The sequence below is a fragment of the Antechinus flavipes genome, chromosome 1 (assembly GCF_016432865.1).
Source record: "Antechinus flavipes isolate AdamAnt ecotype Samford, QLD, Australia chromosome 1, AdamAnt_v2, whole genome shotgun sequence".
Lineage (NCBI taxonomy): Eukaryota > Metazoa > Chordata > Mammalia > Dasyuromorphia > Dasyuridae > Antechinus > Antechinus flavipes.
The window spans coordinates 726190851-726207485 of NC_067398.1; the positions used below are offsets into that span (position 1 = coordinate 726190851).

The 16635-nt window shown below is 54.9% G+C and overlaps 1 protein-coding gene across 4 annotated transcripts in view; it reads right to left on the reverse strand.

Moving 5' to 3' along the window:
• The window catches only part of CABIN1 (calcineurin binding protein 1), a 63400-nt gene that overhangs the window by 41362 nt on the left and 5403 nt on the right, over window positions 1–16635 (reverse strand). For 3 of the 4 annotated variants that reach the window (XM_051973383.1, XM_051973385.1, XM_051973384.1), the window contains exons 5-17: window positions 9303–9437; window positions 8295–8475; window positions 7958–8087; window positions 7440–7589; window positions 6888–7165; window positions 6164–6335; window positions 5279–5415; window positions 4943–5160; window positions 3888–3966; window positions 2694–2759; window positions 2052–2239; window positions 646–792; window positions 136–330 (exon numbers count right to left, since the gene is read on the reverse strand). In XM_051973383.1, the coding sequence (XP_051829343.1) occupies window positions 136–330; window positions 646–792; window positions 2052–2239; window positions 2694–2759; window positions 3888–3966; window positions 4943–5160; window positions 5279–5415; window positions 6164–6335; window positions 6888–7165; window positions 7440–7589; window positions 7958–8087; window positions 8295–8475; window positions 9303–9437 (2076 nt within the window). The remainder of the gene's footprint in view (window positions 1–135; window positions 331–645; window positions 793–2051; window positions 2240–2693; window positions 2760–3887; window positions 3967–4942; window positions 5161–5278; window positions 5416–6163; window positions 6336–6887; window positions 7166–7439; window positions 7590–7957; window positions 8088–8294; window positions 8476–9302; window positions 9438–16635) is intronic. The other variant, XM_051973386.1, reaches the window with a different exon arrangement.

Genomic DNA, 16635 nt, shown 5'->3' on the forward strand with positions numbered 1-16635 from the left:
GCCTTGTCTTCTGCTGAGTGGGGGTCCCTGGCTCTGAGCCGGCACACATGCGCACACACTCACTCACACTCACACTCACAGGCTCGCAGGGGCTCCAACACAAAGCCCAAGGGCCCCCACGGCTGCGGGGCTCACCTGCAGCAGGAGCAGCTGGGCCGGGCGCTCCGGGATGGAGGTGACAAACTCCAGGTGCTTGGAGCGGTCGTAGCCACTGAGGCACAGGGTGGGCCGCAGCAGGTGGGCCACGGCCTGGTAGTCCCCGGCCTCATAGAGCCGCTGCAGCTCCTCCAAGGACTGGCAGCGCTCCAGGGACTTCAAGTTCTTATCGATCTGAAAAGGTCACGGCCAAGGGCAGGGTGGGAGGTCAGAGCCCATCCAGAGTGCCTGGCCCACAGTCCCATGGGATGCCCACCCACAGTCCCTCAGGGTACCCAGCCAGCTGAACTTTGGGGTGCCATGTCATTAAGCACGGGCTAAACCTACTAAGAAGGAAGGACCGTGTGAAAGCCCGAATGCCCAAAGCGTGGCAAGGTTTTCCAGAACTGAGAAAAGCTCCCAGGCCCTGGAGCAGTCTCCTGTGGGGGGTGGAGGGGGCCCCAGGGCAGAGCGCGGGGAGGAAAGAGGGGGATGGACTGGCCCGCTCACCTCCTCCAGGGAGACCACGGAGTCCAGGTGGAGGTTGGGCAGGCGGATGAGGGGGCTCCGGGCCTCAGAATGCCCGCCGGCTGCAGCCGCGCTCTGAAGCAGCTCCGTGCACATGTCGTAGTTCTCCAGCGCCTGGTCCATGTCTCCCTGACGAGGAGGGCGTATGGCACCATCAGCCCCTCCCCCAGCCAGCACTGCCCTTCCCACCTTCCCCCAGCGATGGCTGGAGGCAGGGCCTGGGTTATCCCCTCCTCTCTACCTCCCAGATCCCAGATGGCACCAAGGCTTCTCCTCTGGAGCCCCCCTCAGACCTTGCCCCAATCTAGACCCCCCATCTCCTCACCCTGCGCCAGGGTTCTGCCCGCCTCGGTCCCCCTCCCTGCGGTCTGTCCTCCACTTGGGAGCCAAAGGGCTGACCCCAAAACAGCCCTGACTGGGCCATCCCTCAGCCCATGACCTCCAAAACAAAGCCCTTCCTACACCTCCCCTCCCTCTAGCCCCTCTGGGAGGTCTCTGGACCACTCCCTCCCAAGTTTCCCCTACTGGCTCTCAGCCACATCCCCCAGCACTCCCCCCACAGGAAGCTGCCCTGCCAGAGACTCCAGGTATCTACCACAGAGCCTAGTACACAGTAGGCATCTAATCAATGCTGCGTGCCCCTACTACTCCAAATGAACACTCTCGCCTTTTCCCATCATGCCTCTCTTTCTGTTTGAGCATCTTCTGAATTTGTTTAATAATTGTCAGCTGACAGATCCCTGAGGAGTGAAGAGGGGGAGGCAGGGAAAGGAGGACGGGGGAGGAGGAGAAGAGAATGGGGAGGAGGAAGGGGGGAGGGAGAGGGGTAGGGGAGAGAAAGGAGGATCAAGGGGAAGAGAAGAAGAGAATGAGGGGGAAGAGAAAAGGAGAACAAAGGAAGGAGAGGGAAAGGGAGGAGGAAGAAGAAGAGGAAGAGGGGAGGACAGAAAGGAACACTGGGAAGGAAAAAAGAAGAGGGAGAGGAAGAAGAGGAAGAGAAAAAGAAGGACCTGGAGAGGAAGGAGAGGAGGACCAAGGGGAGGAGGAAAAGGTAAAGAAGGACCAGGCGTGGAGGAAGAGGAAGACAAGGAAAGAAGGGAAAGAAGGGGGAGGAGGGAGAGAGAGGAGAGAAAGGAGCATGAGGGAAGGAGAAGGGAAGGAGAGGAGGAAGAGAAGGAAAAAAGAAGCACTAGAGAGGAGGGAGAGGAGGACCAGGGAAAGGAAGGAGGGAGAGGAAGGTCAGAGGAGGATGAAAAGGTGGAAGAGGGAGGAGGAAGAGGAAAGAGAGGAGGACCAAGGGAGGAAGAAGACGAGGGACAGGGTGACCGATGGCCCCCTCTGACAGCTGGGGCCCCGAGGCACACGGGGCCTTCCCCGCACGCGCCCACCTGCAGAGCCAGGAAGCGCGCCTTCAGCCAGTAAACCCGGACGATGAACTCCAGCCAGCCGTCCCCGAACAGGTCCCGCTGGGAAGAGGCGAACGAGAGCTGCAGGAGGTCCCCCAGGAAGTGGGTCCCCGGGAAGTCGGGGCCGAAGCGGCCGTTCACCACGCTGGCCGGGCAGTGCCGGGGAGACACTAAAAGCAACCGAGACGGGAGCAGCCATTAGGCGCCTCCTGCACACCGGGGCCACCAGGGCAGGCCCGGAACCGGCCCAGCCCACGAGGAGCAGGACCCAGTCAGGAGAGTCCCCCCGAAAGAAGGTCTGGCCGACAGTGACGAGAGGGGCGGGAGACACCTGGAGGGGAGGCCCGGGGGCCCTGCGGACTCAGGGGTCAGAAGCGGGGGAGGGAGGAGGGGGCTTTGAAGGCCAAGCTGGAGGCGGGGGGCCGAGGGGTGGGGACACGGCTCTGAGGCTGAATGAAGGAGGTCGGGGTACCAGGCGTTCCGAGGGAGCTGGGAGAGACCCCAGAGTTCGAATCCTGCCTCAGCCCCCTTTCCTAGCCCTGGGACCCCATCTGCTTCGGGCCCCCCGTCTCTCCAAGGGTGTACCCTTGGTCCGGAGGGAGGCGGGTGAGGGGAGATACTGACCCCTGAGTGATAGGAGATGAGGAAGAGGGGACAAGGGGCAGCTCACAGCGAAGGGCCTCCATTTTTCTGTAAAATAGGAGGCAGGGTCTCAGGGGAGAGGGGGCCCGAGGGAGGCTGCGGAGGTGTGGGAGCGCCGCTGGGGGAGGGGGGCCACGGCTAAGGCTGGGCGGGTCCCTCTGCCCGCCACACTCAGTCCTCGGGTGGGCGGCGCTGATGGGGAGGGGGCCTCTGAAGGGCCGGCACAGCGCTCTCAGCCTCTGCTCCTCGACTCCTCCCCAGCCACTCAGAACTTCCTGGCCGGCACGAGGGGCCTCTGGCCCCCAACGAGGGAGCAATGTCTCCCTCCGGGCTTGGGAGGGAAGCGGGGAAGGCTCCCAGGCCGGGCGGCAGGTCCTGGGAGGGTCAGCCCCGAAGGGCAGGGGGGCGTGACTCGGGGGGACACTTCGCATGAGGCAGGAAAGGGGGGTTTGTCTCAAGAGGCCAATGGGGGGCAGACTGGCAGAGGCTGGAGGGGACCAGCTGCAGCCCCTGCGCTGGGAGAGCGGCCCCCCCACCAAACAGGAGCAAAGGGGGGGCCCACCCACGGCTCGCCTTCAAGACAAAGGAAAGGAAAGACTGCCACGTCACCAGGCAGTCAGGGGTCACACGGGGGAGATGGGGGGAGGGGGGTTGGGCACGGGGCACGGGGTTCAGAAAGTTGCACTGACAAAATCTGGGGCCGCCAGAGCACGGGGAGGTCAGCAAGAGCGCGGCCAGATGGTGGCACTTCCTCTTGAGCCCAGAGCCCGGCGGGAGGGGGAAAGGGGAGACTGGACAGGGCAGGGAGGCGGGGCTACAGGGATGGGCGGGCCCAGGATGCCAAGGCCCCATCCCCACCCTGGGCAGCCTCCACAGAGCCCTGGGACCGGCAAGGGACTGGGCAGCCGGGCCGGACGGAGCCGGACGGGGCCAGGAATATCCAGAGTTGCCCGAAACAGCCCCCAGGATGCTCAGGGAGGAAGCAAAGCTCCCGGGGCCTCCAAAAAGGGGCTCACAGGTGCCCCCTGATCATCGGCACCACGACAACCGGGCTCCGCCTGGGCAAAGAGCAGGTAAGGCCGCCCCTGTCCACGCAGGCGCCCGGGCCAAGCAGAGAGGGCGGTTCCAGAGGGGCTCCCTGCCGGGGAAGGGGTCTGGGGGCTGGGGGGCACCTACCCGCACAGCTCTTGCCCTTGGCCAGCAGCCACTGGTCCAGCTGGAGCTCCATGCACGACAGGCCCATGAGCATCATGTCCTGGGCAAAGAAAGCGCAATGAGGCGCGAGTGACGGCACAGAGCGGGGAGCCCCCGGGCAGTCAGGGGTCACACGGGGGAGATGGGGGGAGGGGGGATGTGGGCAGTGGGGAAGATGGGGGCACCAACGCCCTGAGAGCGGAGTTGTGGACTGATCCGGATGCTCTGGAGAGCACCTGGGAGCCAGGCCCAAGGCCGTGGCCAGGACCACCGGAGAGACCGGAGAGAAGGACCCCGGGGCACAGAGGGAGCCGCGGCAAAGGCTCAGAAACGGAGGTGGCCGCGAATCGGGGCCGTGGGGATGCGGGGGCTTTCCCAAGAGCTGGGGGAGCGAGCTCTCATCCCCTCCCCCTCCTACCCATAGATGGGGCAGCTCCAGGGGACACCTGGAAAGGGGGGGCCGTGGGCTCTGGGAGGGGCCAGAACAGGCCTGAGTGTGGCCACAGGGATCAAGGACATAAGGAGGGAAGGGAGGGGACAGATGGACAGGGGGAAACTGAGAGAAGAGGAGACAGACAGAGCAGGGCAGGGGGAGCAGGACAGCAAGAGCCTCCAAGGGAAAGCGTGACAGGCGGAGGCAGAGTCCACACAGGGAGGGGTCCAAGGCTGCAGGGAGGAGTCGGAGCCCCGCACAGGGAGGGGTTGGGGCCGCAGGGAGAGGTCCGGGCCCCGTGCGGGGGGGGGGGAGGGGGGGAGTCCGGGCCCCATGCGGGGGGAGAGAGGGGGTCCGGGTCCCGTGTGTGTGTGTGTGGGAGGGGTCCGGGCCCTGTGCTGGGGGGGGGGGGGGGGGGTTTAGGCCCTGCACGGGGAGGGGTCCGGGGCCACAGGGAGGAGTCGGAGCCCCGCACAGGGAGGGGTTGGGGCCGCAGGGAGAGGTCCGGGTCCCGTGCCGGGGGGGGAGGGATCTGGGTCCCGTGTGTGTGTGTGTGGGGGGGGGTCCGGGCCCCGTGCAGGGGGGGGGGGGGTCCGGGGCGCACCTTGATGTGCCGGTCGCTGCAGTCACGGAGCAGCGGGTTGGGGAGGCCGCTGCTGTGCTTGCGCCAGCTGCCGTAGATGCTGAGCACGACCTGGCCCAGGCCCGGGGGCCACTTCACCAGGAACTGGGCGCTCATGACCTTCAGGTACCTCATCATCAGCTCCAGGAGGCCCCCGTTGCTCATGTTGTCCAGGAGGAACCTGTGCACGTCCTGCTGCTCTGCAGGGGGAGCCGGGCCCGTCAGCCTCCCCCGGGCCCATGAGGTGGCCGGCCCCGGGACAGAAGGGCCCAGGACGGGGAGACCGCGCGGGGCCCAGAGGCAAAGGGCGGCTCCTACCGGATTCCACGAAGGTGGTGGAGTCGAAGGAGAGCCGGGGGGCGCCGGCGCTGGGGAAGCTCTCGGGCTTGACCTCCGACTGGACCTCGTAGCCGCCGAAGGGGTCGTCCTCCTCCTCGGGGTCCAGCTTGCGGAGCCTGCACAAACAGCCGAAGCCGGTCATCGGGAGGGGCCCCCCAAGCTCTCTGGACGTGGGGAGTGGGGGACGCCCTGAGCATCAAGAGGGGAGCCGAAAGCTTCCAGAAGCTTCCTCTTCCCGGGGGTGCGGACTCTCGGGACCAACTCTCTGCCAACTCACAACGGGGCACCAGCCTGGCATCGGGGAGACCCCCAGGCGCCCGTGAGGACGCCCAAGCTCTCTGTCGGGGCTCCCAGTCACCCTTATCCGGAGCGTGGTCCCGTCCACCCCCTCAGGGACAGGAAGCGCCAAGGCTGGTTCACGAGGGAGCTGGAGCCCCCCAGTGGCTCCCCCGAAGCTCGCCCCCGGCCCCACTGTGTCCCCCGGAGTCACCTCCCCTGCCCCCCCAATCTCTAGTGGCCGGTCCAGGAGCCGGAGGCGAGCCTGGGGCCAGGCCGGGCTCCCCCCCAGGGTCCCAGTCCATCCTCTTCAGGCCGAGAAGCCCCACGGCTCGGTGCCCTTCGCCCTCCCTCCGACCGTAAATGTGCAGCAGCTCCCAGGCCCGCTGGAGCCCCTGGTCCCGCCATGCTGACCCTGGGGTGGCCGCCTGGGGGGGGGAGGGGGCCACCCGTCCCAGGCCGGCCCGGGGCTCCTGCCACCACGTGCCCCCCCCCCAGCTCACTGCGCGGGGAGCCCTCCCCGGGCACACACTGGCGGCGCCCCCACCGCTCTGGGCAGGGGCAGGCGCAGGGCGGGGTGCCCGGTACCTGGGCGGCAGGAACTTGAGCAGCAGCTCCTGGAAGTCAACCTTCTCCTCCTTCTTACACTTGGTGTTGCGGACGCGCGCCGAGCGCCTCTTGGCCGTCTCCCCACTCTCCTCGGCCACCGGACGCTTCCGCTTGACGCCCTTCTTGGACTTGTCCCCCCCAGAGGCGTCCCCTGCAGGGCCGGTCGCACGGTTACCCAGAATCCCCCACTTTGCAAGGCCATGGGGAGGTGAGCCAGCCTAGCACGAGCCCCGAGCCAATCAGGGGTGAAGGCCCCGTGGCCCCTCACCCTCCCACCCCTCTGCCACAGAAGCCGGTGACACACCCCCCACCCCCGGGGCCGAGGCCCCTCCCAGAACGCGTCAGCCCCGCCCCCCGCCCCCTCCCCCAGAGCGTGTCAGCCCCGCCCCCCGCTCCCTCCCCCAGAGCGTGTCAGCCCCGCCCCCCGCTCCCTCCCCCAGAGCGCGTCAGCCCCGCCCCCCGCCCCCTCCCCCAGAGCGCATCAGCCCCGCCCCCCGCCCCCTCCCCCAGAGCGCGTCAGCCCCGCCCCCCGCTCCCTCCCCCAGAGCGCGTCAGCCCCGCCCCCCGCCCCCAGAGCGTGTCAGCCCCGCCCCCCGCTCCCTCCCCCAGAGCGCGTCAGCCCCGCCCCCCTCGGGTCCTTCAGAATCCCCCACAGATTAGCCTGGGGACGCTTCCCCATCTCCCCTCAGCAAACCCCGCTCACCCAGCGGAGCGACAGCCTCCAGTAAGCTCGGGTTGGGGAGAGAGAAGGCGGGAGCCACGGCGGAGAAGGGGAAGAGCGGCTCTGGGGCCGCGGCCACGGCGGGAGGGGGCGGGGCGATGCTGACGGCAGGGGGGGCCGCGGGCGGGGCGGGCACGGAGAGCGCGGCGGGGTCCCGGTACTCTGCCAGCTCGATCCTCTTGCCCAAGCTGGGCTGGGGGGGCTCGCAGGACGTGAAGTGGGCGTAGGTGGCCAGCAGGCTCTCCCCGAGGCACTTCCACCTGGGCGAGACACGACCCGGGGCGCCCCGTCACGGCCGGCCCGGCCCCTCGGGCCCAAGAAAGGAGCGGGCCCAGCTGGCCACCCCACAGCAGCCACTTGGAACAGGGGCCTTGGGGGAGCCCCTCGCCAGGACCAACCACCGGCCGACCTCAGAGGCTGCTCCCTGCCCAGGGCTTGGGGCACTGCCCTGAGGGAAAAAGATGGGGCGCCCCCCCAGTCAGCGAGGAGCCCCTCTCTCCCCTGCTGACCCAGGGCCTCGGGCCGGGCACCTACGTGAGGAAGGGGATGGGCTGGCTCAGGTGCAGGTCCGCCTCCTTCTCGCGCACCAGCAGCGCCTGCCTCTTCCTGCGCAGCAGCCGCGCCTCCTCCAGGATGGCCGAGGTCTCCGCGGCGCTCACGCTCACGTCGTGGATCGACATGTCACTGGGGCCGGGCGGAAGGAGAGGCCGAGCTCAGCGGGGGCTCCGGGCCCGGCCCGCGGGTTTCGGGGAGGAAGCGCAGGCTGCAGCAAGTGCCCCCGGGGCAGGGGCCAATAGGGCACAGCCCCCCTAGACCCCAGCGAGGGGGGAAGCCCGGGCCCCCTGGACTGGAGAGGGAGGGAGGACCACCAGGCGAGGAAGAGCCCAGACTGGGTCCCGAGATCAGCTCGGAGGAGGGGGCGCCCCCCCACAAGGACATCTGGGGTCCCCGATCACAGAAGGGGGTTGGGGGAGAGAGAATGGGCGCCGGGCCGGGAAAGGGCGAACAGGAGCGCCCCCCGGCGGGGAGGGGCGTGCCGGGGGCGGAGGTACCATTTGAGGAACATGCGCAGGGAGTCCTTGCGCAGGCAGGGCTGCTCCTGGAAGATCTGCTCCTTCAGCACCAGCCCCTTGCTGTAGCGGCAGTCCTTCTCCAAGGCCTTGCAGATGAAGTAGAGGCCGGCTGGCAGAGACAGGGGCGTGGGGCGCTGAGGGGCGGCCACCCCCTCCCCCTCCAGGCCCCATTGGCCCCGCCCCTCCAGGCCCCATTGGCCCCGCCCCCTCCAGCCCCAGCGGCCCCGCCCCCACTTCAGGCAAGAGGCCAAGGACAGGGAAAGGCCCGGGGACAAACAGCTGCCCACCTCCCGCGGCCCCCCAGGCCCGGACTCACTGGTGTAGTCGCCCAGCGTGTACAGGACCGTGATGAGGTTGTCCAAGCAGGGCCAGTGGTCGGGGTTGCAGCGGAGCCCCTCCTCGAAGGCGTGCCGCGCCAGGGGGACGCACACCAGCCTCAGCGCCACGCGCCCGATCTTGTACCACAGGTTCACGTCCGTCGAGTCCAGCATCACGGCCTGGGAACGCACGTGCAGACCCGGCGGGAGCTCGGGCGGGGGCCGAGGACCCCTCACCCCGCCTCCAGTCCCCGGAAATGGGCGGCGGCATCAAGGGCAGGGAGGGCGCCAGAGCCCGCGTGACCCTCCGCCCCCCCCCCATCCCCCGCCGTGACCGTGAGGGCGGCTGCCAGAGCCCGAGGCCTTCCCCACCCAGGGGGCCTGCGGAGACGTCTGGGGCGAAGGGGGCCGGGGCAGGCGGGAGGTCCTGAGCACCCGTGGGATTTGGGGGGAGAGAGGGAGGAGCCAGGGGGTGGGGAGAGGGCAAGGCACAATGAGGGAAGAGAGGGGTTTGAGAGGGGAGAGGGGGCCCAAGGAGGATGAGGGAGCCGAGCCCCAATGGCCAGGCTGTCCCATCACTCAGGACTGACTGGGGGGAGGCGTTCCCCACAAGAAAAATGGAGGGGCCAGGTCAACGTCCCGAGTCTTTCCCGACGGCAGGGGTGGGGGGGGTCGGCGGCAGCGGAGCCTCTGCAGGGTGAAAATGGAGGCCGGGCTCCAGCAGGAGGGGGAAGAGGCCCAGGGCTTCCTACAGGGAGCTGCTGCACCTGGATTAGGGCGCAGGCCCACATCTGGAGTCACAGGAACCTGAGGCCTGCATGCGCGAGGGCCGGCCCTGCCGCCGAGGGCCCGAGGGGCTCCCTTCTCACAGGAGACAACCACGGACAGCGGACAAGGACGAGGAGGATGGGACTCTGGGAGGAAATGTCGCCCACAGGACAGGCGCTGGGGGGGGGGGGGGGGGGGGGGGGCAAGGCAGCTGCCAGAGCGAGGGGGCCCACGGGTACCTCCAGGTAGAACTCCATGGCCGTCTCCAGGTCATCCCGCTGGGCCGCCAGCTGAGCCAGGTTCTTGTAGGTGGAGTACTTCAGCATGGGCCCGGGGTGCTTCAGGCCCTCTCGCTCATCCCCGGACAGAACCGCCTCAAGTCGAGGAAAGACCCCCGAGAGTCAACGTACCGGAAGGGAGACCAGAGGGTGCCCCCCCACCCCCCATGCTGGGAGGTCACCCGGGGAAAGGGCAGGCTGCGCGACTGTGGTTCGGGGCTTCAGAGACCCCCGGCCGTTCACTCTCATGCTCCCTGTCTCCCCCTCCCCATCCCCCCATCCATCTGTCTCCGTGCCCCTCCCCCCCACCCGTGTCTGTCCGGCTCATCACTGAACCCAAGTCGCTCACAGATCAATGCTCAGCCTCCCCTTGAGCTCAAACAATTAATTTCATAAGGACAAGGTGGGGGGAGTCTGGCAAGCCATCCTGGGGCAGGGCGCAGGGGTGAGGGGTCCCCCGGGGAAGCTGGGCCTGGACACAGGGGAGGGAGACACAGAGCATCAGCAGGAGGAGCGGACAACGGCCACGAGAACGAGCCAACGCGGCCGAGGTCAGAAGCAACCCCTCCCCGAGGGCTGGTCCGGCTGGGGGGTCGAGGGGACGAGAACAGGCAGGGGGTCAGGCGGGAGGTTCACGGCCCAAACTCACAGAGCTGCAGGGCCCCCAAAGATCCAGGAAGGAGGACAAGGGCCGTCCAACCCCCACGTACCAGAAGGATGGAGAAAAGCCACGTACTCAGGGAGAGAAAAAGGAGGAGGAGGAGGAGGAGCGGGAAAATCATCTCCCAAAAAAGCAGCACGCACATTTGGAACTCTGCACCAAGGGCCATCAAACCGGGTGTGCTCATTGATCCGGAGATCATGAAAAGGGAAAGGGACCCACGTGTGCAAGGACATCCGCGGCAGCCCTCTCCGTGGTGGCAAGAAACCAGCTGGGGAATGGCTGAATGCGTGACGGGATGGGAATGCTATGGAATATTATTGTTCTGTAAGAAACGACCAGGAGGCGGCTGGCTGGTGCAGTGGATAGAGCACCAGCCCTGAAGTTGGGAGGGCCTGAGCTCAAATCTGGCCTCAGACACTTAACACTTACTGGCTGTGTGACCCTGGGAAAGTCACTTAACCCCAACTGCCTCAGAAAAAAAAACCAAAAAAAAGAAACGGCCATAAGGATGATTTCAGAGAGGTCTGGAGAGACTTAAATGAACTGATGCTGAGGGAAGTGAGTAGAAGCAAGAGATCACTGTACCTGGCAACAACAAGACTACACAATGATCAACTGGGATGAACTTGGCTCTTTTCAACAATGAGGTGCTTCAAGGCAATTCCAATAGACTTGCAGTGGAGAAAGCCATCTACATCCAGAGAGAGAACTATGAAGACTGAATGTGGGCCAAAGCTTCGTATTTTCATCTTTTGTTGTTGTTTGTTTGCTTGGTTTTTTTCCCCCTTTTAATCTGATTTTTTTTTTTTTTTTTTTTGCTCAGCATGATAAATATGAAAATATCTTTAGAAGAACTGGACAAGTTTAACCTGACTCAGATTGCTGCTGTCTTAGGGAGAGGGGAAGGAGAAGGAGAGGGAGAAATTTTGGAACACAAGATTTTGTGAAGGTTGAAAACTATCTTTGCATTTATTTGGAAAAATAAAGTACCATTAAAAAAGAGAGAGACACATGCAAGGAAGAATTTATACAGTGGAGGCAAAAATAGGGAGGGAGACTGGCTGACCCTTGAACCTAACTCTCATCTAAAAGGGTAAAAGGAAAGAAGAATATATAATCACCCACAATTGGGTACAGAAATGCATCTAGGGAACCACAACAACCACAAAACACGTAAGAAAAAAGTCAAGAAGTTGCACAGAATTTCAGAAAAGTTAGATGATAAAACTCTGCAGAACATTTAATAGAAATAGGAAGACATACACATACTTCTTAGCTATGCATGACACCGTCACCAAAACTGATGATGCGTGAGAGCATCAAAAACTCAAAAGCAAATACAAAAAAGCAGAAATGTTAAATATACCCTTTTCAGACCAAAATGTAATAAAAATGACATTCTGATAAAGAGCCTTTGAAGTATACCTCAAAAAATAACTGCAAACTAAATGATCCAATCCTAAAGAATGACTAGATCAAAGAAGAAATCGGAGCAACAAGAAATAATTTAATTCAAGATAATGACATCAATGAGACAACATACCAAAATTTATGGGGAGCACCAAAGCAGTACGTGGGGTAAATACATATCTCTAATAAACACTTATATCAATAAAAGAGGGAAAGTAGATCAACAAATTGGACATGCAACTAATAAGGAACAGAAAACCACGAATTTGAAATCTTCAGTTAAACATTAAAATAAAAATCCTAAAATTTAATGGAGAGAGTAATAAAATTCAGTCAAAAAGTCAATGAACTAATTAATAAATCTTGAAGTTTGTTTGATGAAAAAAGCAGCAAAAGATAAACCATTGGCTAATCTGACTTTTATAAAGTAAAAAAGAAATCAAATTACCAGTATCAAAAAATGAAAAGAATAAAAATACCATCAATGATGATGAATTAAAGCCAATACTAGAGCTATTTTGCCCAATTATATGCCAGTAAAATTGGTAATCCAAATGAAAAGGATGAATATTTTTTAAAATATAAATTAATTAATCCAGATTAACTGATTAACTTAGGAAATGAACAAATCCTCAGAGTTCCCTAAGAAAAACTCCCCAAAGATCAGACAAAAGTCACAAGAAAATTCTACCAAACACTTAAAGAATAATTCATTCCAATACTATATAAACTATTTGAAAAAAACAGGTGAAAGAGCCCTGCCAAATTCCATCTATGACACAAATATGGTTTCAATATATAAACCAAAAAGAGCAAAAACAGGAAGGAAAACTGTAGAGCAATTTCCTTAATGAATATCGACATAAAAGTTTCAAATAAAATATTCGCAAAGAGCCTGTGTTAATATACCACGAGAAGCATATAATCAAATTCCAGACGGAATTTAATCCAGTGATGCAGGGAAGGTTCAAAATGAGGAAAACGATCAACCTGACAGACTAAGCCAATAACAGGGACAACAAAAATTGTATGACTGAATCAATAGAGGCAGAAAAACTTTTGACAAAATATAATACCCATTCTTATTAAAAACACTAGAAAACAAAGGAATCAACAAAACTTTTTTTAAACTCATAAGAAATATCTATCTAAAACCATCAGCAAACATCTGCAATGGCAATAAACTAAAAGACTTCCCAGTAAAATCATGAGTGAAACAAAGATGTACATTATCAGCATTATTATTGAATATTGTATTTGAAGTGCTAACATCATCAATAAGACAAGAAAAGGACATTGAGGAAATTTAAAAGTAGGCAATGAGGAAATAAAGCTAATCTCTTTTCGGACAATATGCAGATACAAAATAAACCCACATTTCATATGTTATTAAGAAAGTTCAGCAGGGAGTGATAGAGAAATTTCACTTAAAATAACTGCCGACAATATAAAATATTTGGGAGTCTAGCTGCCAAAAACAAATTAAGGAACTACAGGAACAAAATAATAAACCATTCTTCACGCAAATAAAAATAGATCTAAACAGGAGAAATATAAATTGTTCATGGGTGGTCTGAGCCAATGCAATAAAAAAATTACTATCCTACCTACATTAATTTACTAACTCAGTGCCCCAATTAAATTATCAAAGAATTACAAAGCTAGGGAAAATAACTGAATAAGTTATGGCATGTAAAAATAATGGAATATTATTGTTCTATAAAAAATGATGAGCAAGATGATTTTTAAAAGGCCTGGAAATATTTACATGAACTGATGCTGAGTGAAACAAGCAGATACAAGGGAAAACATACACAGCAACAGCAAGACTGGATCAACAATGATAGACTTGGTTCTTCTCAGCGGTTCAGTGACCCAAAGTAATCCCAACAAACTTTGGATGGGAAACGCCATCCATTAAATCAACATGCGCTATGTCTCACTTAGCCCAGCACAGATGGTGTCCGAGCAAGTCAGAGAGAAAGTCTTAAAACCAGTACGGATCAGCATCCAAGGCCCCTCAGTCCTGGTTTCACAGGCCAGCAGTGGAGGCTCCAGGGCCAGGCTGAATGCAAACTGCCAGCCCTGGAACCAAGCAATAAAGGGCAGTGAGCAAGTCGCCAAGCCCCTTAGACCTCAACCATCAAAGGCAGTGACCAGGACCTCAGCCCCTAGCACAAGACCTTGGGACTCCAGAAACTTGGCTTTAAAAGCCACAAAACAGATAAGTAAGAAATAAAATGAGCAAGATACAAAAAAGAACCTTAACCACAGAAAGCTACTATTGTGACAGAAGATCAAAACACCAACTCAGATGACGACAAAATGCCTACACACAAAAGTTCAAAGGAGGATATGTACTGGTCTAACCACCAAAAGGCTTCTTGGAAGAGCTCAAAAAGAACTTTCAAAATCAAGTAAGAGATGTAGAAGAAAAATTGGGAAAAGAAATGACAGATATGCAAGAAAGTCAACAGCTTGGAAAAAGAAGAACAGAAATTGAGTGAGGAAAACAATTCCTGAGAAAACCCAATTTGGTCAAATGAAAAAAATTCCTTAACAAGAAAAATGAACCAAATGGACAAGGAGGTAGAAAAACTAACCAAAGAAAATAATTCTTTAACAATTCAGCAAGTGGAAGCTAATGATTCCATGAGACATCAAGAATCAATCAAATAAAAATCAAAAGAATAGAAGAAAACAGAATAATGATAATAATAATAATAGAAGAAACTGCAAATTACCTTGTTGGAAAAACAATCTACCAGGAAAATAGAACCAGGAGAGACAATTTAGGAATTATTGGACTACCTGAAATGGACTACCATGATCCAAAAAAAAAAAAAAAACAACAACCAAACAGCCTGGATAAGCATCTTTCAAGAAATTACCAAGAAAAATTACCCTAACCCCTAGATAATCAGAGGGTAAAATCATTATTCAAATAATCCATCTATCATCTTCTGAAAGAGATTACAAAATGAAAACTCCAAAGAATATTGTAGCCAAATTCCAGAATTATTAGAAAGAAACAATTCAAATATCAAGGAGCCATAACCAGGATTACATAGGACTTAACAGATTGTATACTCTACATTTTGATAAGAAGTCTTGGAATAGGATGCTACAAAAGGAAAAGGAGTTTGGATTATAATGTGAGAATCAATTATCCAGTAAAAGTGAATATAATCGTTCAGGGAAAAATGTGGACATTTAACGAAATAAGGGATTTTCAAACTTTCCTGAAAAAAAAAGACCAGACCTGAACGGAAAATTCAATCTTCAAATATAAGATTCAAGAGAAACATAAAATGGCAAACAGAAAAAAAAATGTTATTCCATCAAGTTAAATTGTTTAAATCCCTACACAGAAAGAGGATACTTGTAACTCTTGAGAACTGTATCTCTATTAGTACAGTTAGAAGTGTACAGAGACAGTGAACTATTTGCATTTTTGATTTTCTTCCCGAGTTATTTTTTACCTTCTGAATCCAATTCTCCCTGTGCAACAGAAGAACTGCTCGGTTCTGCAAACATATATTGTATCTAGGATATACTGCAACATATTTAACATATATAGGACTGCTTGCCATCTTGGGGGTGGGTGGAGGGAGGGAGGGGAAAAAATCGAAACATAAGCGAGTGCAAGGGATAATGTTGTAAAAAATTACCCTGGCATGGATTCTGTCAATACAAAGTTATTATTAAATAAAATAAAATTTAAATTAAAAAAAAAAAAGAATAAAGATGGTGATACTTGTAGGTAGAACTCAGTATAATTTTTTTGTATTTGATTTTTTTATATGTTCAACTAATAGGCAAATAGCCAAGTAAAATATAGTGTATCTGTTTCAGATAGATCTTTGTTATGTATTACTCTATAAGTATGGCTCAACTCTAACAAATAAAAAATACTCCACAACAACAACAACAACAACAAAAAAAAAGTGTACAGAGACAGAGGTTGTGGGCATAAGATAACTTTGATGTGATGATATTAAAAAAAATTAAAGGGTTAAAAAAAGAACTGTACTAGATGAGGAAAAGGGGAGATAGAATAGGATATATGACATGACATGAAGAGGTGCACAAAACCTATAGAGAGGAGGTAAGTACTGTTTGAACCTCATTCTCATCAGATTTGGCTCAAAGAGGAAACAAGATACTCATTCAGATGGAACCAAAAGTAGATCTTACCCTGTGGGATGTAGGAAAAGAAAATGAGAAGCAAAGGGAAAGGTTGGTCAGAAACAAAACACTAGCGAAGAGGGACAAGATGGAAAAAGAGAAAAAAAAGTATATACGGGGGAAAAGAGGATGAAGGAAAATACAAAATGAGTAATCATAACTGAATGTGAACAGGATGAACTCTTCCATAAAATGGAAGCAGATAGCAAAATGGATTAAAAACCAGAATCCCACAAGAAATCCTTGTACAAAAGTAAAAAACCAGAATCCTTTACAAGAAACATATGTAAAGCAGAGAAACATGGAGTGAAGATAAAAGGTTGAAGTAGAACAAATTATGCTTCAGCTGAAGTTAAAAAAGCAGGGATAGCGGATCGTGATCTCAACTAAAACAAAAGCCAAAATTGATCTAATTGAAAGAGATAAGGAAGGAAACTACATCTTGCTAAAAGGTACCATAGACAATGAAATGATATCAATATTAAACACATATGCACAAGTGGTATAATATCTAAATTCTTAGAGTAACGAGTTACAGGAAGAAATAGCAAAACTGTACTAGTAGCAGATCTCAAAATTATTTAGAAAAGTTAGATATGATAGATCTCTGGAGAAAACTGAATGGATATAGAAAGGGATATACCTTTTTCTCACCGGTATATACCACGAATGCAAAAACTGACCACATGTTAGAACATAACCCCCCCCTTACATGCAAAAAGGCAAAATATTAAATACATCCTTTTCAGATGGTGATACTATAAAAATTATGTGTAAAGGGCTATGGAAAGACATTAAAAATCAATTGGAAAGTAAATAATCTAATCTTAAAGATTTATAATTATACAAACAACAAATCATAAAAGCAATAATTACATCAGAGAGGATGACGATAATGAGATAACATACTAAAATTTATAGAATGCATCCAAAAAAGAAATTGTATATATGTAAATTCTTACATGAACAAAATAGATAAAGAGCACATCAATGAACTGACATGAAACTAAAAAACTGGAAAAAGAGCAAATT